At 52.1% G+C, this 26393-nt stretch overlaps 1 protein-coding gene across 2 annotated transcripts in view; it reads right to left on the reverse strand.

Moving 5' to 3' along the window:
• Nucleotides 1-26393, reverse strand: part of bin3 (bridging integrator 3) — a 135572-nt gene that overhangs the window by 98399 nt on the left and 10780 nt on the right. For both annotated transcript variants that reach the window (XM_072485585.1, XM_072485586.1), the window contains exon 2: nt 12808-12856. In XM_072485585.1, coding sequence (XP_072341686.1) covers nt 12808-12856 — 49 coding nt within the window. The remainder of the gene's footprint in view (nt 1-12807; nt 12857-26393) is intronic.

Genomic DNA, 26393 nt, shown 5'->3' on the forward strand with positions numbered 1-26393 from the left:
TAAACGGCCAACTCACTTCCCACAAGCGAGTTAGTCAGGCCGCCCATCGTTTCCCCTCCCCTCCAAGGTGGCTGCTTCAAGGTGGATTCAGTTGATCTTCCTGATATCTCGCAGTTCAGTCTCCCCAACCCACCCGTTTTTGGGAGTGAGGATCCAGCCCGTAATGTCTACTCGGCAGCGAGCAGTGAATCCAGTCAGTGAAAAGGCTCTTTCCCCAATTTTCTCCAGACCCGGACCAGTCAGGATGGTTCCCCCCCGGCAGGAAAGTCTGCTCCGAGGAATATTCCTGGACTGGGCCCAACGAGTTATTTGTCAGCTTCAGAAAACGATCCGACTTCCCTTTGTTCTGTGCTGCAAGGAGAAGCACTTCATACTCAGACCTGTAATCTCCCAACAGCCTTCTAGTTCCCAAGTTCTCTGCAAGTGGCAACATGTGCAAACATTGCTCCACTTGTCGCTCTGTGTGCCCGCCAGCTCAAGTCCCGACTGGGTCTTGCTGCACAGGAACGTGAGGAGAAGCACGTGGCTGGGAGACGGGTTTGGTTAACACAGACGCTGCTATTTGCCCTGGATTTCCAAGCAGACTGCCGAGGCAAGTCGATTGCTCACACTTAATTAAAGGCTGTGTGTGGAGAGAGGCAAAGTATAATTGGTTTGTGGTCCGACAAAGCTGCTGTTTATCAGCACTTGCCTGAAGCAAAAGATATCCCCCCCCCAATATGAAGTGGAGAATGCGTTTTTTTGCTGAGTTATAATGCTCTCACTCACTCCAGGAAGGAATCGGCACACTCCCCGGCTGTCCAGCACTTGCACAAGAAGATGTGACAATTTTGTCCACCGGTTACTGGATCAAAGAGCTCTCAGCTGAACATGGTGGTGATCAAAGGTAATGTGAAGAAGCCGAGAACGGCATCTGGCCTCCCAGGCTGCACTGACTCAGGGTAAGGAGCTGGCCATTTAGGACCGAGCTGGGGAGAAATGCCATCATTGGGTTGGGAATCCTTGCAATTCTCCATCGCAGGGAGCTGTGGATACTCAGTCGCTGGCTACATGGTGCATTTATGTTTGCCTATGTATTTTTCTCATGTATGGAGCGATCTGTCTGAACTATACGCAGAACAATACTTTTCACTGTACCTCGGTACACGTGACAATAAACAAATCCAATCCTTGAAGATGAGATTGATAGATCTTTGGACACAACGGGAGTCAAGAGATAAGGTGACAGGGTGGCAAGGTTGCTCAAGGCAAAACCTCAGCTCGAATCTCATTGAATGATCTCACTGAATGTTTCTCCTTGTAAATCCGCCATCTTCAGTCAGGCCAGAAAAGCAAGAATTAAAGGGTTGAAAACAACATAAACCCGGCAGATAATTCTGCACAGTCACATCGTTTGATAAAATCCCCCAAACAGAGTGTTAAGTGTGGTCTTTCGCATTGTTTGAACTTTCGAGTACGGGTCAATATTTCACTGTGGTAGTGGGAGAAAATGGCCGTTCCTCAACATGCGCTGGTGTTTCTGGCCAATAACTTGCTCGGAGCCACGGTTCAGTTAGCCTAACCAGCGGAATCGGAGCAGCCATGTCCAAGAGAGTGAAAGCGCAGGGACATTTAGTTGGTCAGTCACACTTGGCCACAGGCAAAGGAGCTCTGTACAGATCGATCGACTCACATGAAAGCAGGAGGAAGGTTAGATCTGCTGCAGGTTAACATGTTTCAGTGAAAACAGAAAACTGGAGCCACTCAGCCTGCCGAGAGAGAAACAAAGTTAACCTTTCAGGTCGACGGCCTTATTGCCAGAACGTGCCAACACAATTTCTCGTTGCGCCAACCTCCACGTGCAAACGAATAGACAAAGAAAAGTGAGGGTCAGAGTGTGGCTTTGTTAAACCCATCCTTTTGAGTCCAACACACCCATCTTGTCATGGGATCCACGTCCGCTTGAATAACTCGAATGTTTGTCTTGATGGAATTGATCCTTCAATAAAAAGATCTTCTGAATAGTGAATCAAAACTTATCCTGCGCTCATTTCCTTCTGTACCTTGGCCTAACAATCTTGCTTTGTGTTGCCCCCTGCTTTATGCATTAGCAGGTGAATCAATACAATCAATTAATTTCAAAATAACCCTATGAGGGAGATTTCATTTACACTCTGATTAGGTTCATCAACGGTTCAGTGATCCCTCACCCTGTTGCTCAGGCGACCAGACTACTGCTCTGCGTGTGGAATGGCCATGTATTAGGGATGTTTGCTCGCACGATTAGAAATCTGTCTCGTGTCTGCATGAGTGCAGTTTTGCGTGTCAGAGTTGCTCCCCTTGCACCAAAGGCTACCATGTCCTTAACCAAGCCCGCTCTCAAGTTTCAGATCCCATCGATGCCCATGCACTAGTTATTCAACCATTCAGGCCTCGGCAACAATCAGATCCAAGGTGTCATTTTGGAGGAGTTCAGGTAAATCCTGCCTCCCGACAGGATTTGATGCAATGTACAGCCACAAGACCAGCCCACACCTGGGAGTAGACTTCAGAACCTGGCAAAGTACTGAATAAAAGGATTAACAACCTCAATTCTGATTGTAACTTCCCCCCAGAACACCAGCCAGCCACAAACACAGAATCCAGGGCCCAAGCAAACTGTGGTGTGAGGCACTACTGCTCAGTACTGAGGCAGAGGGCAAGGACGCACAAACACAACCATTCCCCACACTCAGCTGATTCATGTCCCATGGTGTCCTACTTACTGCCCACACTACCCACAGCTCTACACAAGAGACCATTCTGGCTGCACCCCTCGCTGCACCCTCGCTCGCACCCGCCTCCCGCACCCACAACCCATCCCTGCAGTTCACCAGCCATCTGCTAGCCCACAGATATGGTGTCCCTCAGGACCAGGGTTACTCCGTCTTTCCACCCTCCCCCCACTAACGATCCAGGCGTACAGACATCGACAATCAACAGAGGCAAGAGATCTGCAGCAGCCCAAGCTGCAATGCAGATTGAAGAATAATCACAAGCTGCGGGGAAAATATTGAACCGGTCAGTCTGACTTTGACAGTGACATGGTGGAGGAAGTTCCTTCTCCCCTGCTTCGTGTGTTTATTGGAATCGACATTGAAGATGTCCAGATCAACTCTGGTGAATAAAAACTGATCAGGCTCGATATCCTCGCCTGACAGGAGAGCAACAGAATCTTCAAATAACCCAACGCCTGTGCAGAAGGAAAGCACTGAGCTTGGCTGTGACTCCCTGGATTGAGGAATAATGACTTGGTCAAGGGCACCAAGGTAGAATCCAGCATCGTCAGTTCCTGCGGAGCAGGTGGAATTGTTAAACCACAACGAGCTTTTCAGTCTGCCTTAAAACCAAGTGCTTGGTATCTGCCCAAATATCTCCCGAGGTGGCTCAGAGTCTGACGATGCTCCTGTGAAGCGCCTTCGGAGCTTCTTACCGCAAGAGAGATGCTGGGCGGGATTCTCCGCTCCCGCGCCGAAGTGCCCACGCCATCGTGAACGCCGTCGAGGTTCACGACGGCGCGAAACGGCCCCTATCCCGACCGATTCAGGGCCCGATAATGGGCTAGGAGCGGGGCCGCGTCATCTACACGCGCCAGGCCTTGTCGCCACGTAAAGGCGGCGTCGCATACATGACGCGGCCGGCGCCGCATAACTGGTGTCACCCACGCATGCGTGGTTGCCGTCCTCTCCGAGTCCGCCCCGCAAGAAGATGGCGGATGGATCTTGCGGGGCTGCGGAAGAAAGGAGGTCCTCCTTCAGAGAGGACGGCCCGACGATCGGTGGGCACCGATCGCAGGCCAGACCCCATTTGAGGTACCCCCCGGTGCAGGATCCAGGGTTCAGGGCCAAGGAAGATGCAGGGAAAGACGGAAACCGGCGACAGGCACATTGCTGATGCCTGCAGTAAAATAAATGTGTTTGGAACACATCCGTTACACTGCAAAGGAGACGGACTCCTGTGCCTGTCTCTCTTTCTGCCTGTCTTTTAACACCACTGTGGTATGCAGACTTTCAAACACTGCTGCCAACAAGGTGCTGATATTTCAATAAACTACCTGATAAGACTTGCTCAGGTAGTTGACAACTGGGCCATGGGTGTGTCTCAAAGACTGATTTCCACAATTCACCCATCACTGCATGATGAAATCGTCCACCAGCTCACAGAAATCCTTGGCCACAAATCAGTTCGGTAGCAAAGCACTGATTTTGTGACCAAACCCTCATACAATCAAACCCCGTGCTTGCTCGTCAGTTTAAGAGAAGATCCCCTTGCCTTGCACCTTTCAAAGATGAACGGGAGAGTTCACGCCAACACAGTTATCCCTCAACCTCTGGCCAACACCGGTCACTTCCAGGCTGTCTGCTGGAACCTCGACTGTATAAAGGTTGGGTGATGCCTTTGCCGGTATCACAGCGGTGACCAGCAAGTGGAAAGAACTTGCATTTTACGCAACATCTTTCAACAGCCTTAGAATGTCCCAAAGTGTTTCTCAGCCAGTCAAGTACTTTGAAAGCATGGGGACACTATAATTTAGACAACATTTCAAAATTACACTGTTTCAGTGGTGACGAAGAGATTTCAGACCTTCATTAAATCCAAGCTCCTTCTTTCTTTATTCAATATGCAGCTGTATTACAGGGTCTGTGGCTGAAACCACACTCCCACCATGCTGGAGGGGGTTAACTAAAAGCTTAGGGTTGTGGGGGAGGCAACAGTTGCGGGACGAATAATACAACTAGAGGAACTTATAGCGATCAAAATAAATGTCACCGCAGTCGCAGAGGCTGATCTCTCCCCTTCGAGAGGGGAGGCTGGCAGTGGTTTAACCTGACGGTGATCTCACCTCAGGCGAGGGGCCAGATTAAGAAGGAGGTGCCTTCGTGGGTCACCTCAGCCGCTACGGGGAATTGAACCCCCGCTGTTGGCGTTGCTCTGCATCACGACCCAGCCGTCCAGCCAACTGAGCTAACGCATAATTCAATTCAACTTTTTGCTTGCAACATTAGCGTTTTCAGATGTTACAATAGAAACAATAGCTCCTCGACGCACACATCCAATGACTCTCTGGTATCTGCTGTCTCAATGGCGGGGTGCTGGCCCTGTGCGTATTGGGACACATCAGTTACCAGCAACACTCAACTGCTGCTTTACTCACAGCTGCTCTTGGCTTGTCGTTGCCAAGAGTAAAACAACAGACTGTCTGCACCAGAACGAACAGGCTGCACATAACAAAAATCATTGAAGGGGCTTTGTCCTGGACAAGACTTATTTACCCCCTGACGAACATGAGCCAAACAGCTCACCTTGTGGGAGCTTGTTCTGGTCAAATTGCCCACCTGCATTACAACAGTGACAGCACTTCCAAAGGTATCTCACAGGCTGCAAAATACTTTGAGAAGCACGAAGATTGTAGATATAAATGCAACGTATTTATTCCTTGATGGGCAGAAGAGAATTCTGGAGTGATACATGATGAGGAAATTCCCCCGGGATTGACCAAACAACAGCCTGCAGCTTCAGAGCCCAACTCGACGTGGTCGACACACAGCCTGTCACATTTACACAGCCTATCGATATCAGTTAACAACCCCACCCAAAGCAGCATTGCTGAAATCAGTGGAACTGTACCACACAATTATGACTCAATAATGTGGCCACGTGGCCCAGGGCACGTTTTAATACATTAATAACACGGCGGTGCTTTCCTGAGCCGTGTACCAGGCGGGAGCTGCGAAACAGCTTCACCATTTGGAAGGGGGTTGGCTCCGGGCATGTGACAAGGCTGTGGTGGGTGCTGAGGGTGACATCAACACCAGCAAAGCTATTGTTTGAACAGGTCGCTCTGATATGACTGCTTTATTCTCCACACATCTGTGCGGTTGAGGGAGTGTGCACCAACCATTCATTATTGGTGTGCAGGCTTTCACAAGGTGCCAGCATTGTCTTTTGGGAAGGGCTGCACGTCACCCCACCTGACAGAGCACGTTCCTGCAAATAAACAGCTGGTATCATTCATGTGAGCTCACGCTGCAACCAGTGTTTACAACTGCTGCTCTGCTGTGCAGAACACAGACCTGGGCACCACAATCCTCCCAGTGTTTTGGTTTCCCTGGACCGTGCCTGAGTAAAGCTCACTACTCCATCATCGCTCTTGCCCCCCAAAAATAATGTATGTATTCTCACATTGAAAGTGCCAGTGAACAGGGGCCGTGTGGCTCCCCAAAGCTGTCCTGCCACTCGACAAGATGATGGTTTAACCTCATTTCCCACCTCTCATTCGATCCCTGTTGTTAATGTCTTATCAATGTCATTGTTATGGTTCAGAAAAACAGGTGATGGATATGAGTGGTCTTTGGGTACATATATAAATAGGCCACATTTGGTTGCGTGAGTGAAGTTCCCTCCTGGCGTTTTGATTTCTGCTACAAAGCCCCATCAGAGCCTGTCACCCACTCCTATGTATGTTTCATGCATTGATCTTTTGTTGCGTTAAAAAGAGTATAAATAACTAATGGGCTGCCTCGATACGCTCGTTTTTTTTTATTGTTTGTTCAATGAAAAGAGAATATAAGCGGGTGATAGCTGGGACACTGGTTGCACGGGAGGACAATGCTGAGACTGGACAAACAATAAACTCTCTGAGGAATGAAAAGTCCTGTGTCTTGGTTTGAGCCTCGCCCAGTGACTCCCATCCTGTTAACGCCCTTGCCCCTCCATTCATTTTTCATCCAAACAGCGATCAATATTGATCGTGAACACCATTCAGCAACCTCTGGGGTACAGACTGCCAAACGTTCACGAGCCTTGGAGCAAACGCAATTCTCCTCATCTCAGCGCTAAATAACTCATCCCTTGCCCTGAGGCCGCGCCCACCCAAAGGAAAAGTATGGGAGTTGGGATTTTTGAAATCTCATGCCTCAGAGCACTGATCCAATCAGCCAGGAACTTTGCTGCAATTTGCTGAGGTTGATCCAGCTATCGTACCGCAAATCCAAACTCCCGTTTGAACTGCTCCTCCGTGGCACTGTTCAAGAACGCTATGAATTAATTCGCACAAGTGATTACCAACAAAGGCAAGCATTTTATCAAGACAGCGTCTTTGCGGAGCCATTTAAAATCAACATTTATATCAATGTGGAGCTCCTTTCTGGATCCCAGTTGACCACACGATGGAGTGGGTGTATTGAGGTGGAATGGGACTGGGGTTGCCTCCCTGGACAGCTGCTCCATAACACCGACGCCATTAACTGCTTTCGGTGTCAACCCAAAATATATTTAGCCTTTCAGTCCCCCGTGTACTTCCTAAAACAAAGCAAATGGGAATTTAGCCCCCAAACGACAAGGATGTCGCTGCACGTTTGTGTGGGTGCAGAGCTATTCCGTGAGGATCCTCTTGCTTCGCATCATCTGTCACACTGGCAGAAGGAAGATGATAGATTACATAAGAAGCAACGCACCCAGGCGTCAGTAACGCTGCGAGTCAACCACGCCCGCCTCTCTCACGAGGGAATCCCGTCACCATTAAAGGTCTCGCCTCGGAATCCCCTCCGAATGACACTCCAACTCGGATGGCGTCAGCATCGACCCACCTCACCGGGTTTGACAGAGTCATTCAGATTGGAAACCCTAGCTCTCTTCTCTTTCTCCACTGAGATGGTCCAGGATTTTCTGTTTGTGTCGCAGGGAGATTCTGTTCTCCTGGATTCCCGAGTCACAAACACAACTTCTGCTCTGCAGCCAGACTGAGCAGAATATTACCGCTGCCCAGGGGGACCTTCGTCCCAGTGATCCCCCCCCAACACGGAGTCACCAAACGTCTGCTGCCTCCTCACATCTTCAGGGCTACATTCCTCACTACCCAACATTTGCCATCTGCAGCCCCTCTTCTGCTTGGAGCCTTTCTCTGCTCCTCTCTGAAGGACCTCGCCCCGTCCCTTCACCCCGGAACACGTCTGTGAAGCGAGGCCACGTGTCTGGGTCACATGATCGGGATTCTTTTCCACCGTTTTCTTCTTTTATGTAGCTGCACTGAGCCTTGGCCCAAAGAACTTCAAAATACCGGATTGCACATACTTCCCCCACTCCTGGTCCATGCATGCAAAACTCCCAAAATCAAGACTTGGCATTCCCAGTTCTGCTCAACCTTTTTTTTCAAAAATATTTTTATTCTCCTCCTTTTTCGCATTTTCTCCCACATTTACATCCATCAACAATAAACAATAATCAGCAAGGTATGTCAATCCCCATAATAACAACGATCCCATCCGCCCACCAACCCCCAAACATCAGCCCGCATGTTTACATAAACAAATGACAAAAAGGAATCAGGGATTACCCAGAGTCACCATTAGCACACACAGCCCCCCCCCCCCCCCCCCAACTAATGTTTGATATTATACAGTTCTAAGTGCATAATAAATAGTGCCCATGACTTGTAGAACCCCTCCGAGCTTCCCCTCAGTTCGAACTTAACCTTCTCAAGGGTCAAGTATTCCAACAGGTCCCCCCGCCACGCCAGGGCACAGGGTGGAGAGGCTGCTCTCCAACCCAGCAGGATCCGCCTTCGGGCGATCAACGAGGCCAAGGCTATGATATCTGCCTCCGCTCCCGTTTCCAACCCCGGCTGGTCCGACACCCCGAATATGGCCTCCCGGGGACCCGGGTCCAGTTTCACACGCACCACCTTGGAAATTACCCGAAACACCTCCTTCCAGTACTCCCCTAGCTTTGGACAGGACCAAAACATGTGAACGTGATTAGCGCCCCCCCCCCCCCCCCCCCCCCCACCAACGCTCACACACATCCTCTACTTCTTCAAAAAATGGCTCATCCTCGTCCTCGTGAGGTGCGCTCTATATCCCACCTTCAGCTGTATCAGCCCCAACCTCGCACATGAGGTGGAGGCATTCACTCTCCGGAGCACGTCACACCAGACCCCCTCCTCCATATCCTCTCCCAGCTCTTCCTCCCACTTTGCTTTGATCCCTTCCAATGGTGCCTTATCCTCTTCCAGAATAGCTCCGTACACCGCTGACACTGGCCCCTTCTCCAGTCCCCTTGTCGTCAACTCCTCCTCCAGCAATGTGGAGGCCGGTTCCTCTGGGAAGCTCTGTATCTCCTTCCTGGCAAAATCCCGAACCTGCGTGTACCTAAACACTTCCCCCTGCTCTAGCCCATACTTCGCTTCCAGCTCCCTCAATCCTGCAAACCGACCCCGAAGAAACAAATCTTTTAGCGTCTTAATAGTTCTGCCCAACGTTAAGTTAAGTTTGGGTCCCATCATGTCCCACTCGTAGCTGTTATCCTGATCCCAGGTCCGTTGGTGAAGAATGACACTGGGCACGAACACCTTTCTTAGCAAGAAGCTCCACGGGTTTGACATGTCTGCTTCCGACCTACCAATCCCAGTAGTCTCTCTTTCCAAGTGCTCAAAGTGCTTAATTAAACAAAACCTCTCACCTGTATATCTTAACAATAACATTAACAGTGGCAACATCTTCTCCACTTCTATCCCAACAAACCCTTTCATAGCCCCACCCTGCCAAGTCTTAACTGTTGCATAAAATAAAAGATGATAAAAGGTATCAACAAAGTAGACGTAGAGCAGATTAACCCTCCCTTGGGGCAATTTAGGCACGAGGTCATAGTTTTAGGATGGGGGGGGGGGGGGGGGGGGGGTAGCAGATTTAAAACAGAGATGAGGAGAAACGACTTCTCTCAAAGGGTGGTGAATCTGCGGAATTCGCTACCAGAGTGTGGTACATGCTGGGAAGTAAATTTAAGGAGGAGTTGGACAGATTTTTAATTGGTAATTGGTTGAAGGGTTATGGAGAACGGGCAAAGTTGAGGTCAGATGAGATCAGCCATGATCGTATTGAGTGACGGAGCGGGCTCGACCGGCTGAACTGCCCACTCCTGTTCCTAGTTCGTATGGGACACTTCTGATATCATCCTCAAATCAGTTTCGCACCTTTTCCAGTGCTTCGACATCCTTCCTGTAAGATTGAGACCGGAACGCTCTGAATGCGCCTCTCCCGGGTTCGATCCACGTTTAACCGCTTCTAAATCTCAACGAATGCCAGTTCTGTTTGCCATTGTGAGAGCCTTGTTAAACTGCGTGACAATTTGTTGGTCACACCGATGGTGAATTGCCCGACAAGTCAAAGGGGAAGTTAATGGAGCAATTCACTGCACTTGCAGACAGCCTTCAAAACGAAAGTCACATTCGACGCAAAGAGATTCCATTTGGTTGTGTTGAAGAGCAGCTGCACCACCCTGACCCTTACAGGGCCCAGAACTTTCTTGAGGACAGTCAAGGCTGGAAGGTTAACATGAAGAGGCGGCGTCAGAGAAACACAACGAAGGAGCCATGACCATCCATACCAGTATTAATGGCTTGGCACAAATCCAAACTGGCCGGCTGGGCAAAACAGAGTTTCTACTTTATGATAACGGGTGGCGAATATCAATGCCAACCAAATTTTCACCCCCCCAAAAAAAAGAGTTAAGGGGTAATTTGGCATGCTTTGATTTTCATGTTCATTATTACTGGAGCACACAATATATTATTCTGCCGTCAGGGTCCAGTTGTGTGCCTAAAGACAACAAAGTCTAATTTTTAAACTATCACAACCACAGGTCAGAATTTAATACTGTTTGACGAAGGAACAATGCTCACAAGTTTCAGGCTGGACGCCACTCGAGCAATTCACTGACTGACCGACTTCTCTGGAATTTGAAATGAAAATCGCTTATTGTCACAAGTAGGCTTCAAATGAAGTTACTGTGAAAAGCCCCTAGTCGCCACATTCCGGCGCCTGTTCGGGAAGGCCGGTACGGGAATTGAACCGTGCTGCTGGCCTGCCTTGGTCTGCTTTCAAAGCCAACTATTTAGCCCTGTGTGAATTTGGAGACGGCCCACTGGACACAGCAGGCAGGAGTTTGAACAGGAGTTTGGAAGGTCTTCCACACAGCAAGTTGCTGTCGTCCTGACATCGCAATGTCCTCGAAAAGCCTTCCGGGATTTGGGAACAGGGAAGCCGCCGCGTGTCAGGGGATCGGGGGTAACGGGGAGACGGCAGGATTGGATTGGATTTGTTTATTGTCACGTGTACTGAGGTACAGTGAAAAGTATTTTTCTGCGAGCAGCTCAACAGATCATTAAGTACATGGGAAGAAAAGGGAAGAAAAGAAAATACATAATAGGGCAACACAATGTAACTACATAACACCGGCATCGGGTGAAGCATACAGGGTGTAGTGTTAATGAGGTCAGTCCATAAGAGGGTCATTAAGGAGTCTGGTAACAGTGGGGAAGAAGCTGTTTTTGAGTCTGTTCGTGCGTGTTCTCAGACTTCTGTATCTCCTGCCCGATGGAAGAAGTTGGAAGAGTGAGTAAGCCGGGTGGGAGGGATCTTTGATTATACTGCCCGCTTTCCCCAGGCAGCGGGAGGTGTAGATAGAGTCAATGGATGGGAGGCAGGTTCGTGTGATGGGCTGGGCAGTGTTCACGACTCTCTGAAGTTTCTTGCGGTCCTGGGCCGAGCAGTTGCCATACCAGGCTGTGATGCAGCCCGGTTGGATGCTTTCTATGGTGCATCTGTAAAGGTTAGTGAGGGTTAATGTGGACATACCGAATTTCCTTAGTTTCCTGAGGAAGTATAGGCGCTGTTGTGCTTTCTTGGTGGTAGCGTCGACGTGGGTGGACCAGGACAGATTTTTGGAGATGTGCACCTCTAGGAATTTGAAACTGCCAACCATCTCCACCTGGGCCCCGTTGATGCTGACAGGGGTGTGTACAGTACTTTGCTTCCTGAAGTCAATTACCAGCTCTTTAGTTTTGCTGGCATTGAGGGAGAGATTGTTGTCGCTACACCACTCAACTAGGTTCTCTATCTCCCTCCTCTATTCTGACTCGTCGTTATTTGAGATCCGGCCCACTATGGTCGTATCGTCAGCAAACTTGTAGATAGAGTTGGAACCAAGTTTTGCCACGCAGTCGTGTGTGTACAGGGAGTAGAGTAGGAGGCTAAGTACGCAGCCTTGCAGGGCGCTGGTGTTGAGAGCTATTGTGGAGGAGGTGTTGCTGTTCATTCTTACTGTTGTAGTCTGTTGGTCGGAGATTGGGGACGAGAAACATATCAGCCAAGGTTGAACGACGGAGCAGACTCGATGGGCCGAATGGCCTAATTCTGCTCCTCTGTCTTATAGTCTGGTGTCTCTGACCAATCAGACTGAAGAATCATGAACTAGCAGCACAGTGCCTGAATTGGAGGTTGAAATATTGAATTCGAAGTCAAACCAGGAAGTGAAGAAGAAAAGAATGACTGGATTGAAAGAGAGAGAAAAGGAATAGTATTACAACAAATTTACAGATGGACAAGCTCAAAGCTCAGTGGTGGAATTTTCCAGCCTTGTGTGATGGCGATGCCACCTCCTCACAGTTCAGGGAGAGGTGCTCCACCTCGATATTAACATCCAGATTTCTACACTTAATCTGTGCATGTACGCTTGCCAGAAGTCTTACAGATAATCACAAGAAGTGTTGTTAATCCCTCTGTTATTGTTACAGCACGGTCCAGCCCAGTCCATTTGCAACCCCCCCCCCCCCCCACTCCCCGGCGATTCTGGAGAGTGTGTGCAATTTAATTTTCATATTTCTCCGTACCCAATATGAGTCTCAAAATATTCAATACGCAAACTAAGCAAATTAACAATGAATCTAAAAGCAGCATCCGGCCACCCATCGTGAAAACATAGCATTTTTCAACTTTGAAATCTTGTACTTACAGTCTTTGGTACAATCTGCTTCTTGGGCTGACCAATCTTGAAAGGAATCCTGGAAAACAAATTAAAGATTTTACCATTCTACCCACTCCATTTGCTCCGAGCCCCACTTGTCAGCTGCTGCGTGCTGGGTGACCAAACGACCCTGCCTCTTTCCTGTACTGCTTGCACACGCGAGATGTCTCCCCGTACTGTGGCACAAGCTAACTAATGGGGACAGAGGACACTTCTTCTGCCAACTCTGCTCGGCCACCAGGCTCAGATGGAGAGTTCAGGGTGGAGATCAATAGATTTTATGACACAGGCGAATCAATGGGTTGGGGGCGAGGGGCAGTAAAGCAGAGACGAGATGAGGTTTCAGCCACTGAAGGCCCAACACCAGGAGAGGGGAGAAGACGCAAGAGATCTGACTAACTGACGGTCACAGCACAGGAGGCCATTCAGCCAGCACTGTCCATGCATTGGTGCAGTTACAGTACGTGTGCGGGTTCAAAGTTTTGGACGAACATTCGCAATGAATGCAGACTAAACAAAGTTAGATTAGTGTCTTCGATTTCTCACTATGAGTCAATCCTCAAAACGGACTGCAATCACCAGAATTTTAAACAATCCTTGGTGTTTGTCAATTATGTTTTTCCTTCGTACACTCAAACTGCTCAATCTTTTGTGAAATTTGATCTTTTGGGACTTGCTCGTGACGATTTGGGGGGGAGCTAAACAACTCACATGGTATTGTCAGCATTACTGATTGAACATTGTGACTTGAAGACTCTGTGCAGAAACATTAGGTCAATCTCAAAATGCAAGCTGCAATTCGTCCAAGGTAACTGATCGGAACAAGCCGTGGACAAGTGACCTCAGGCAGTGATTGCTCCCACCAAGGCACCAAAGGTTTTCCTCGTCATTCTGATTACAGAACGAGGTCAAATTCCGATAAGACATCAGCAGAGCGGCTGAAAGACAGCTGGGCTCAGGAAGCGATTTTCACGGAGGCTGATCCAAGTGCCAAAGGAGGATGGACAGAGAGGGAGCATGAAGGGGATGACATGAATGAGTCATCGTATAATCCCTACGGTGCAGGAGAAGGCCACTCACCCCATCGGGTCCGCACCGATACTCGGAAAGAGCACCCTAACCAGGCTCCGTCCCATCCCTGCAAACCCCCACCTAACCCGCACATGTTTGGACTGTGGGAGGAAACCGGAGCACCCGGAGGAAACCCACGCAGACACGGGGAGGACGTGCAGACTCCGCACAGACAGTGACCCCAAGCCTGGAATCGAACCTGGGACCCTGGAGCTGTGAAGCAACAATGCCAACCGCGAACTGATAAGAACAGAAACTACACTTGATCTTAGCCAAAAGGGCGGGAAGCGATGATAGACAACAGCATCGCAAGCAGGGAAGGAGTTAATAGTGGGCTGGATAAAGCAAAAGATTCAACAATTGACGACCTAGATTTGGGATTTATTTTAAAAGTACAGCTATCATCATCACAGCATCACTATTGCAGAAAGACAGACACTGTTTGCACCTCAGCTGCAGGCTCACAAAGGAATGCCAGCGGTCCAAAGAACATTTTAAAAGCTGCCTTCCACAGACTAGGAAGAATGTGTCTCACTCATCAGAATTGTCTCCAGTGCCCTTTTTGAAGCAATTTAAAGGGTGCTGCCTCGTTCGCTGCTCGGGACAGGACAGCACAGCCAAGGCTGCGGTGTGACATCCTGAAATTCACATCTCAAATCACTTTTACAGCCAATCTCGTCCCTTTCTGAAATGCGGCAGTGTAGAAAAACACCCACTTTGCACATGTCCAACCCCCACAAACACCAATGTGACAATGAGCAGATCATCTGTACTGGTGATGTTGACAGAGGGATAAGTATTCAAGACACCAGTGATCGCATCGCCTTCTCTCCTTCAAACAGTGCAGTGGGATCTTTTAACAACCACCTCAGCAATTGACAGATGGGCCCTCCCTGAATGCCTTGGTAAAGACAGTGCTATGCTCCCCTCAGTGTTGTGCTCAAGCCCCGAACTGGAACTGGAATGCGGTGAATCTGAGGCGAGTGCGCGGCCAACTGAACCACGGCCAGCGTTCCCGGGAAGTGCGCCCCAGCCAGCAGGCCTCACCTGCTTTGGCAAAGAGCCATCCAGACTCCAAATGTTAGCTCCCCTTCTCTCTCCACAGATGCTGTCAGACCTGCTGAGACTGACCAGCATTTTCTGGTGGTGGTTGATGTATGAGCCACACCCACCCTACACCAAAGGGAGACCCCACAGCTAGGCACACATTTCCATCACCTCCTGTTCTGCATCACTTAGCACTGTGTTATACGAGACATGTGTCCACTCCTCTGGCACGGGAACCTACCTCATATTTAACCTCATACCAATTGGGAGGGGGTGGAAAGAGACAATGCACGAGAGTACTTCCACATTACAGGGAACCCCTGCTGTTCTCGCCAATGCACCTCATCAATGCCCCAAGGCCTGGCTTAAGCTGGATTCCATGAACCAGCGCATGGCAAATACCATTTAACATCAACAGCGCAGGATGAGGCAACTCAGCCCATCCGACCCAGTATTACGCTGCCTTTTCTCTTCGAAATGCAGCTCAATCCTCTTCCAGAATTCTCACTTTTCCGGCTGCTGATTCACCCCCCCCCCCCCCCCCCCCCCATTGACTGTGGCTGGCTGGGTCTCCCCCAGCAACAGGGAATTGCAGGTCAAAGCCAGCAGCTTTCGTTAAACCGGCTGCCAGGACGGCCTGCTCTGCCACACGGTCTCAATGCCGCCCGATGCCACAGCTGCGGAAAGGAAAGGTACCCCCCAGGCGCCATTTGAGAATAATGCTGGATGGCGGAACAGAAAGCACGCCGGCAGCTCACCATCCTCCCGGGTTTAGTGACACAGCGTCGGCAGTGGCAAAGTCACCCAACGGATGAAAGCTGACAGGGAGGAAAAGGGTCACTGATCGAGGTGATGGGAGGCATGGTCACGGTGGATAGGGAGCAGCTGCTCCCCTCAGTTGAAGGGTCAGTTACGAGGGAGACACAAGTTCAAAGTGAGGGGAGGGCGGTTTAGGGGGGGGATTTGAGGAAAAACCTTTTTGTCCAGAGGGTGGTGAGGGTCTGGAACGCACTGCCTGGGAGGGGGGTGAGGGTCTGGAACGCGCTGCCTGGGAGGGGGGTGAGGGTCTGGAACGCGCTGCCTGGGAGGGTGGTGAGGGTCTGGAACGCGCTGCCTGGGAGTGGGGTGAGGGTCTGGAACGCGCTGCCTGGGAGGGTGGTGAGGGTCTGGAACGCACTGCCTGGGAGGGGGGTGAGGGTCTGGAATGCACTGCCTGGGAGGGGGGTGAGGGTCTGGAACGCGCTGCCTGGGAGGGTGGTGAGGGTCTGGAACGCGCTGCCTGGGAGGGGGGTGAGGGTCTGGAACGCGCTGCCTGGGAGGGGGGTGAGGGTCTGGAACGTGCTGCCTGGGAGGGTGGTGAGGGTCTGGAACGCGCTGCCTGGGAGGGTGGTGAGGGTCTGGAACGCACTGCCTGGGAGGGGGGTGAGGGTCTGGAATGCACTGCCTGGGAGGGGGGTGAGGGTCTGGAACGCGCTGCCTGGGAGGGGGGTGAGGGTCTGGAACGCGCTGCCTGGGAGGGGGGTGAGGGTCTGGAACGCACTGCCTGGGAGGGGGGTGAGGGTCTGGAACACACTGCCTGGGAGGGAGGGTGAGGGTCTGGAACGCGCTGCCTGGGAGGGGGGTGAGGGTCTGGAACGCGCTGCCTGGGAGGGGGGTGAGGGTCTGGAACGCGCTGCCTGGGAGGGTGGTGAGGGTCTGGAACGCACTGCCTGGGAGGGTGGTGAGGGTCTGGAACGCGCTGCCTGGGAGGGGGGTGAGGGTCTGGAACGCGCTGCCTGGGAGGGGGGTGAGGGTCTGGAACGCGCTGCCTGGGAGGGTGGTGAGGGTCTGGAACGCGCTGCCTGGGAGGGGGGTGAGGGTCTGGAACGCGCTGCCTGGGAGGGTGGTGAGGGTCTGGAACGCGCTGCCTGGGAGGGGGGTGAGGGTCTGGGACGCGCTGCCTGGGAGGGGGGTGAGGGTCTGGGACGCGCTGCCTGGGAGGGTGGTGAGGGTCTGGGACGCGCTGCCTGGGAGGGTGGTGAGGGTCTGGGACGCGCTGCCTGGGAGGGTGGTGAGGGTCTGGGACGCGCTGCCTGGGAGGGTGGTGAGGGTCCGGAACGCGCTGCCTGGGAGGGGGGTGAGGGTCTGGGACGCGCTGCCTGGGAGGGTGGTGAGGGTCTGGAACGCGCTGCCTGGGAGGGTGGTGAGGGTCTGGAACGCGCTGCCTGGGAGGGTGGGAGAGGCGGGTTGCCTCACATCTTTTAAAACATTACCTGGATGGGTACTTGGCACGAGTTAACGTTCAAGGCTATATAAGCAGTGCTGGGAAGTGGGGTTCGGTGGGCAGGTCAGGGCCTTTCATGCGTCGGTGCCGACTGGATGGGCCGAAGGGCCTTTCGTGCTGTATTATTCTGTGATTAGGTGAACAACAATCTAATACAGGGACTGGAAATGACAATGAGTGAGAAACCAAGTTAACAGGTCCGTCAACCTTTCACCATTCGAAATGTAAGTTTGGGGGGCGGGGGAGGAGCACAAGGGTAAGCGAGCGATAGGTCAGAAGATAGGAGACATTGAGTGAGAAAAGAGTTCGGGTGGGCAGAGTGAACAAGCTCAGAGAGGATCTGTCCCGAAGAGGTGTGAATGGCGGGATACGGAGGAATTTGCAAAGGGAAGGAAACAAATTGGGAGCGGAGATTACGGGCTGAACTGATTTGAGTCCAATGTTTAGAAGGGTAGAAGGTCCCTCATGGCTGAAACATTGACTTGGTTTTCCTCTGCATAGATCCTGCCTAACCTGTTGCGGATTCCCAGCATTTCCTGGTTCGATTGCATTTTTCTTTCGCTGTGCCAAGACACCGCATCATTTCACTGCCAGGGGGGTGGTGGATTTCTGACGTGCATTATCCCCGCAGGCGAATAGTCTGTACTTGCTGCATGCTTTAACAGTCCAACTCAATCATTTTCCAGATGACCAGAGACCAGAGGGTTTAGCTGGTTTAGCACACTGGGCTAAATCGCTGGCTTTGAAAGCAGACCAAGGCAGGCCAGCAGCACGGTTCGATTCCCGTACCAGCCTCCCCGAACAGGCGCCGGAATGTGGCGACTAGGGGCTTTTCACAGTAACTTCATTTGAAGCCTACTTGTGACAATAAGCGATTTTCATTTCATTTCATATGGAAACCATATATTTTGAACAATGTTAGGCCCTGGATCCAAGAATGATCCCTGGAATGAAGGGCTTGTCACATGAGGAGCGGTTGAGGACACTGTACTCGTTGTAGTTTAGAAGGATGAGGGGGGATCTTATTGAAACTTACAGGATACTGCGAGGCCTGGATAGACTGGACGTGGAGAGGATGGTTCCACTTGTAGGAAAAACTAGGACCCGAGGGCAGAGCCTCAGATTAGAGGGGCGATCCTCTAAAACAGAGATGGGGAGGAATTTCTTCAGCCAGAGGGGGGTGAATCTGTGGAACTCTTTGCCGCAGAAGGCTGTGGAGGCCAATTCACTGAGTGTCTTTAAGACAGAGAGAGATAGGTTCTTGATTAATCAGGGATCAGGGGTTATGGGGAGAAGGCAGGAGAATGGGGATGAGAAAATATCAGCCATGATTGAATGGCGGAGCAGACTCGATGGGCCGAGTGGCCTAATTCTGCTCCTTTTTCTCATGGTGTTGTGGCTGCTTTTCCCCTGTGAGGGGGCGAGCTGACTGGTGGTGGTTTAACCTGAGGATCACCACACCTCAGGCGAAGGGCAAGGTTGAGAAGGCCCTTCAGGAATAACCTCGGCCAGTCCGGGGATTGTACGCGCTCTGCATCACGAACCAGCCAACTGAGCTGAACCGGCCCCTCCCCTTTACCGATAAAAGGAGAAAAAGAAAGGACTTTCAATTATTTTGCACCTTTCACAATCTGAAACATCCTTCCAGGCAATCAGAGATCATTCAAGTGTCATCGCTGGTTTGATGCGTTAAATGCAATCAATTTCTGCGCAGCAAGCTCTCACCAAAAAAAAGACCTGTTTTTTGTGACGTTGTTTGAGGGATGAATATTGGCCAGGACATGAAGGAGAACTCTCCTGCTCGCATCCAGAATAGTGGCTGTGGAATTTCCATTCACATCAAGCGGAATGGGTCTCAGTTTAACGTCCCCTCTGGCTCGGAACAGTTTGGAACCCCGTGCCCAAACTGAAGGAACAGGCGCAAGGCAACTTTCACAAGGAAAACCCCCCACGCCAAGTTCAAAGCAACGATCACCGACCATTGTCTCCATCGCTGGGCCCACAGGAAGAGAAGAAGTAAATGTCCCGATTCTCCTCTCTTCCCCTGGCTCCCTGCAACCTGCACAGGGGACAATGGAATCGCGGACCGAAGCAGCCCCGAAGAGAGTGTGTTATTGTTTCGTTAGCTTGCAGGTCAGACGGAGTCCATTTCAAACCACAGCCAAGAGTCTCAATAAGTGCTGACCCCAGCAGTCATTACACACTTGAGATCACAGGGCAGCGTATGAATTACGACATGTTTCAAATTCCTATTAATATTGAATAAAGTGCTCTTTCACCATATTACAACAAGCATTCTGAACACTGGGCATTTGTACACACACTGCTGCTATTAAAATGAGCACAGCCTGCCAGCCATTCAGAGTTTTATCAAGGGCAATTGTGTAGACTTGCAGGGACCAACCTGCAGTGCCAGGGGCCTTGTGTTCAGATGTAAATAAGGTCGCGTTAACACAAGTGCTGACAAAAGTAAGAAATTGGATGTCAAAGAATATTAAGTGCGCGCAAAACATTGCAAATACCTCGGCGTGGCCTTGGCATTCAAAGTTGAAGAAGCGAATTAATAGCCGATTGCTTTGCTCTCCTAATTGACAATGCCACTGAAACGGCTGTCACTGCCAGCTCCAACGTGGCTGGTGATTTGAACCCTACGGCAGCCACACAAAAAGCCATGTGTGCGCGTTTTATCTCCTGTTTCTTTCGAGCTTCCACACTACCAGTCACCTCAGCTATTTAACTGTTCCATCCAGACATTGTCCTTGCTCTGTGAGAAGCTGTTGTTGCAGCTCAAGGCCCACAGCACTCAATAGCTGTTCTGCAAGTCAACTTTGCTGTTGTGACATTTTTCTCAGGAAGACAAAACAGCAACAAGGATATTTCTATCCACACATGAAAAGCATTGACCAAACGTGGATTACGGTTACAAGACACAGCCACCTGGGTTCCCACTCCCGCCCTCAGCTCCTCCACCTCGCTCCCAAAGGATCCCCTTAAAAAACATGACTTTTATAGAATCATAGAATCCCTACTGTGCAGAAGGAGGCCATTCTGCCCCTCAAGTTTGCACCAGCCCTCTGAAAGAGCGCCCGACCTAGGCCCGAACTCCCACCCCATACCCGTAATCCCACCTAAGGGGCAATTTATTGTGGCCAATCCACCTAACCCGCACGTCTTTGGACTGTGGGAGGAAACCCACGCAGACACGGAGAGAAAGTGCCAACTGCACACAGTCACCCGAGGCCGGAATCGAATTTGGGTTCCTGGCGAGGCAGCAGTGCTAACCACTGTGCCACCGAGCCGACTGTCATGCTCTGAGCTGGGCTCAGAAGCCATTCTCCCAATGTCTATCTGAGGCCCATATTGGCAGTTTCCCAACTTGATGGATTAAATGCAGCGCGTTATTCATTTGCATGAGAAATACAGGGTGTGACAGCCCTTGTCTCATCTGTCTGTGGGACTGAGGTTAAAGAGAAATGGGGAGGCCATTCTGCCCATCAAGCCTGTCCTAACAATTAGATTGTGGCTCATCTGTATCTTTTTTTTAAATATATTTATTCGCCTCCTTTCTCACATTTTCATCCAAATTTACACCCACCAACAATAACAAATACAATGTCAATCCCCTGGCCAACAATTCCTCCCTCCCACCAACCCCCAAACAACCCTCAACATTTTAAATACAAACATCAGAGAAAAGGTTTGAGGAATCCGCCATCCACCCCATACACAGTCACCAACAACATACACAGTCCAACACCACCCCCACCCCAATGTCATCCAATTCTTGAAGAGTGCATAATAAACAAAGCCCATGAATTGAAGAACCCTTCCACCCTTCCCCTCAACTCAAACTTCACTTTCTCGAGTGTTAAAGCTCCAACAGATTCCCCCCCTCCCACCATGCCAGGGCACAGGGTGGAGAAACTGACCTCCACCCGAACAGGACCTGCCTTCGGGCGATCAGCGAGGCGAAGGCTAAAACATCTGCCTCCCCACCCGCTTCCAACCCCGGCCGATCCGATATCCCGAACAGGACCCGCCTTCGGGCGATCAGCGAGGCGAAGGCTAAAACATCTGCCTCTGCACCTGCTTCCAACCCCGGCCGATCCGATATCCCGAACAGGACCCGCCTTCGGGCGATCAGCGAGGCGAAGGCTAAAACATCTGCCTCCGCACCCACTTCCAACCCCGGCTGATCCGATATCCCGAACAGGACCCGCCTTCGGGCGATCAGCGAGGTGAAGGCTAAAACATCTGCCTCCCCACCCGCTTCCAACCCCGGCCGATCCGATATCCCGAACAGGACCCGCCTTCGGGCGATCAGCGAGGCGAAGGCTAAAACATCTGCCTCCGCACCCGCTTCCAACCCTGGCCGATCCGATATCCCGAACAGGACCCGCCTTCGGGCGATCAGCGAGGCGAAGGCTAAAACATCTGCCTCCCCACCCGCTTCCAACCCCGGCCGATCCGATATCCCGAACAGGACCCGCCTTCGGGCGATCAGCGAGGCGAAGGCTAAAACATCTGCCTCCGCACCCGCTTCCAACCCCGGCCGATCCGATATCCCGAACAGGACCCGCCTTCGGGCGATCAGCGAGGCGAAGGCTAAAACATCTGCCTCCGCACCCGCTTCCAACCCCGGCCGATCCGATATCCCGAACAGGGCCCGCCTTCGGGCGATCAGCGAGGCGAAGGCTAAAACATCTGCCTCTCCACCCGCTTCCAACCCTGGCCGATCCGATATCCCGAACAGGACCCGCCTTCGGGCGATCAGCGAGGCGAAGGCTAAAACATCTGCCTCCCCACCCGCTTCCAACCCCGGCCGATCCAATATCCCGAACAGGACCCGCCTTCGGGCGATCAGCGAGGCGAAGGCTAAAACATCTGCCTCCGCACCCACTTCCAACCCCGGCTGATCCGATATCCCGAACAGGACCCGCCTTCGGGCGATCAGCGAGGCGAAGGCTAAAACATCTGCCTCCGCACCCGCTTCCAACCCCGGCTGATCCGATATCCCGAACAGGACCCGCCTTCGGGCGATCAGCGAGGCGAAGGCTAAAACATCTGCCTCCCCACCTGCTTCCAACCCCGGCCGATCCGATATCCCGAACAGGACCCGCCTTCGGGCAATCAGCGAGGCGAAGGCTAAAACATCTGCCTCCGCACCTGCTTCCAACCCCGGCCGATCCGATATCCCGAACAGGACCCGCCTTCGGGCGATCAGCGAGGCGAAGGCTAAAACATCTGCCTCCGCACCCGCTTCCAACCCTGGCCGATCCGATATCCCGAACAGGACCCGCCTTCGGGCGATCAGCGAGGCGAAGGCTAAAACATCTGCCTCCCAACCCGCTTCCAACCCCGGCCGATCCGATATCCCGAACAGGACCCGCCTTCGGGCGATCAGCGAGGCGAAGGCTAAAACATCTGCCTCCGCACCCACTTCCAACCCCGGCCGATCCGATATCCCGAACAGGACCCGCCTTCGGGCGATCAGCGAGGCGAAGGCTAAAACATCTGCCTCCGCACCCGCTTCCAACCCTGGCCGATCCGATATCCCGAACAGGACCCGCCTTCGGGCGATCAGCGAGGCGAAGGCTAAAACATCTGCCTCCCAACCCGCTTCCAACCCCGGCCGATCCGATATCCCGAACAGGACCCGCCTTCGGGCGATCAGCGAGGCGAAGGCTAAAACATCTGCCTCCGCACCCACTTCCAACCCCGGCCGATCCGATACCCCGATCAGGACCCGCCTTCGGGCGATCAGTGAGGCGAAGGCTAAAACACCTGCCTCCGCACCCACTTCCAACCCCGGCCGATCCGATATCCCGAACAGGACCCGCCTTCGGGCGATCAGCGAGGCGAAGGCTAAAACATCTGCCTCCCCACCCGCTTCCAACCCCGGCCGATCCGATATCCTGAACAGGACCCGCCTTCGGGCAATCAGCGAGGCGAAGGCTAAAACATCTGCCTCCGCACCGGCTTCCAAACCCGGCCGATCCGATATCCCGAATATGTCCACCAGAGGACCCAGCACAAGCCTCACATGTACCACCTTCGAGATTACCCTGAACACCTCCCACCAATACCCCTCCAGTTTTGGACAGGACCAAAACATATGAACGTGGTTTGGCCCCCCCCCCCCCTGGCAACATTCACAAACATCTTCTACCCCCTCAAAGAGTCGGCTCCACCTCGCCTTTGTGAGATGCGCCCTATACACCACCTTCAGCTGTATCAGCTCCAACCTCACGCACAAAGTTGAGGCATTTACCCTCTGGAGCACCTCACACCACAACCCCTCCTCCATGCCCTCTCCCAACTCTTCCTCCCACTTTGCCATCATCCCCTCCAGCGGTGCCTTCTCTTCTCCCAGAATCGGCCCATAAATCACCGACACCACCCCCTTCTCCATTCCCCCTGTCGTCAGCACCTCCTCCAACAGTGTGGAGGCCGGCACCACCGGGAAGCTTTGTCGGCTCATCTGTATCTACGTTGCAGCTACCCACCTATGTCCCGACACTCTTCAAACCCTGGTGAAATGAAATCTGCCCATCTTGATTTTGAGCCCCATCCTAAACAGCTTCTTGGGCGAGTTCCAAACTTCCACGGCCCCCTTTTGTAAAGAGATTCGACCTGACTGCACCCCTGAAAGGCCCACCTCCAGAAGCCGGAGGGTGTTTTCCTGAAAAATAGTCATGGAATGCCGGCAGTGTAGATGGAGGCCCATTGAGCCTGCACCAACCCACTGAAAGAGCACCCTATCTTGGCCCATGCCCCCACCCTATCCCTGGAACCCCACCTAATGGGCGCCACACCTTTGGACACGAAGGGGCAGTTTATCACGGCCAATCCACCTAACCTGCACATCTCTGAACTGTGGGAGGAAACCGGAGCGCCCGGAGGAAACCCACGCAGACACTTGGAGAACGTGCAGACTCCGCACAGACAGTCACCCGAAGTCGGATTCGAGCCCGGGTCCCTGGAGCTGTGAGGCAGCGGTGCTAACCACCGTGCCGGAGTAGAATGGGCTGCGATAGGACATGGACAAGGGGGGGAATTACAGAATCCTCAACCGCCTCAAGTTCCACCATCAAACAAAACTGAGTTGACAAGCTGGCGATTTCTCTGAAAACCCGAGAAAGAAAAATCGCAGCCTCTCAGGAAGTTTGAAGCCATAATGAAGAAGAGGAGGAGAGAGAGAGAGAGAAAGAGAGGGAGCACTACTTTTCAATTTGCTGGTCTCCAGCAGCCCAGTGGTGTAACCATTCGTACAGCGTGCTTTCCTTTCCAATTGCAGCTGCCTTGACATCTGTTCCCCAGAAGGGCGGAAATATGACTGACTTGATTGACAGGCGCAATGACTGCACGAAGTTTCGAACGGAGGATTACAAATCATCTCCAAAACCTGCAAGCACCGACACTCACCAGTGCATTTACTGCCTAACGTGCCCCCCACCCATCCCCCTGCATAGGCAGATGCGAACCGGGTGAACCTGCTGTGTAATTGCGGGCCACCCCACCGAGCGTTTCATGGGAACAGGTGGGCTTGCAGCAGGTCACTCTGGCCCTTTTTACCCCACTCCCCCGTTCTATTAGATCATGGCTGAATAACTATTCCCCACATTGCTTCCAGAACTCTGACCACACAAAAACTGCTCACTTTTGAAATGTTTCCCCCAACCTTAGGAGGGGTAGGAGAGCGGGATGTGGCAGAGTGGGAGGGCGTTCCAGATTCCCACTCCAGTCTGTGTGAAGCATACAACCTCCCCCCAATAGCCTTTCACCCCATCGTTAATCAAGAATGTATCTCGTTCGCTCGTTCGTATGGGGAGGGAAGGTGGCCAGAGTTAGAAAGGTGTTGCTGCAGAGGGGAAGGCAGGCAGGGGGTTTGCGTCTTCCGAACCTGATGTATTACTACTGGACGGCGAATGTGGAGAAGGTGCGGAGCTGGGACAGAGGGGCTGACTCCCAATGGGTCAGAATGGAGGAGAGTTTGTGTAGGGGGTCGGGATTGAAGGCGCTAGCGACAGCGCCGCTCCCGACGGCCCGGGAGATACTCACGGAGTCCGGTAGTAATAGCTTCTTTGAGAATTTGGAGGCAGTTTCACCAACACTTCGGGTTGGGGGCAGGGTCAAGGGAAATGCTGATTCGGGGGAACCATAGATTTGAGCCAGGGAAGTGGGATGGAAGTTTTCGGAAATGGGAGGAGAAGGAGATTGAGACACTAAAAGATTTGTTTCTTCGGGGTCGGTTTGCAGGATTGAGGTAGCCGGAAGCGAAGTATGGGCTGGAGCAGGGGGAAATGTTTAGATACATGCAGATTCGAGATTTTGCCAGGAAGGAGATACAGAGCTTCCCAGTAGAGCCGGCCTCCACATTGCTGGAGGAGGTGCTGACGACAGGGGAACTGGAGAAGAGAGTAGTGTCAGCGCTTTACAGACCTAATTTGGAGGAGGAAAAGGCACCATTGGAAGGGATCAAGGCAAAGTGGGAGTAAGAGTTGGGAGGGGGTATGGAGGAGGGGTTCTGGTGTGAGGTGCTCCCGAGGTTGAACGCCTCCACCTCGTGTGTGAGGTTGGGGCTGATACAGCTGAAGGTGGTGTACAGAGCGCACCTCACATGGGCGAGGATGAGCCGATTCTTTGAGGGGGTTGAAGATGTGTGTGAACGTAGCGGGGGGGCCCGCAAACCATGTTCATATGTTTTGGTCCTGTCCAAAGCTGGAGGATTACTGGAAGGAGGATTTTAGGGTAATCTCTAAAGTGGTGCACGTGAAACTGGACCTGGGCCCCCGGGAGGCCATATTCGGGGTGTCGGACCAGCCGGGGTTGGAAGCGGGAGCGGAGGCAGATGTTGTAGCCTTCGCCTCATTGATCGCCCGAAGGCGGATCCTGTTAGGGTGGAGATCAACCTCTCCACCCTGTGCCCTGGCGTGGCGGGGGGACCTGCTGGAATTCTTGATGCTTGAGAAGGTCAAATTTGAACTGAGGGGAAGGATGGGGGGATTCTACAATTCATGGGCATTATTCATTATGCACTTTCGAGAATTGGATCACATCGAACATTCAGGGGGAGCTGGGAGGGTTGGGGGGGGGGGGAGGGGGAGTGTGTGTGTTAATGGCGACTATGGATGATTCCTGATTCCTTATTGTCATTTGTTTATGTGAACATGCGGGCTAATGTTTGGGGGTT

Source organism: Scyliorhinus torazame, chromosome 20, assembly GCF_047496885.1.
Source record: "Scyliorhinus torazame isolate Kashiwa2021f chromosome 20, sScyTor2.1, whole genome shotgun sequence".
NCBI classification, from domain to species: Eukaryota; Metazoa; Chordata; class Chondrichthyes; order Carcharhiniformes; family Scyliorhinidae; genus Scyliorhinus; species Scyliorhinus torazame.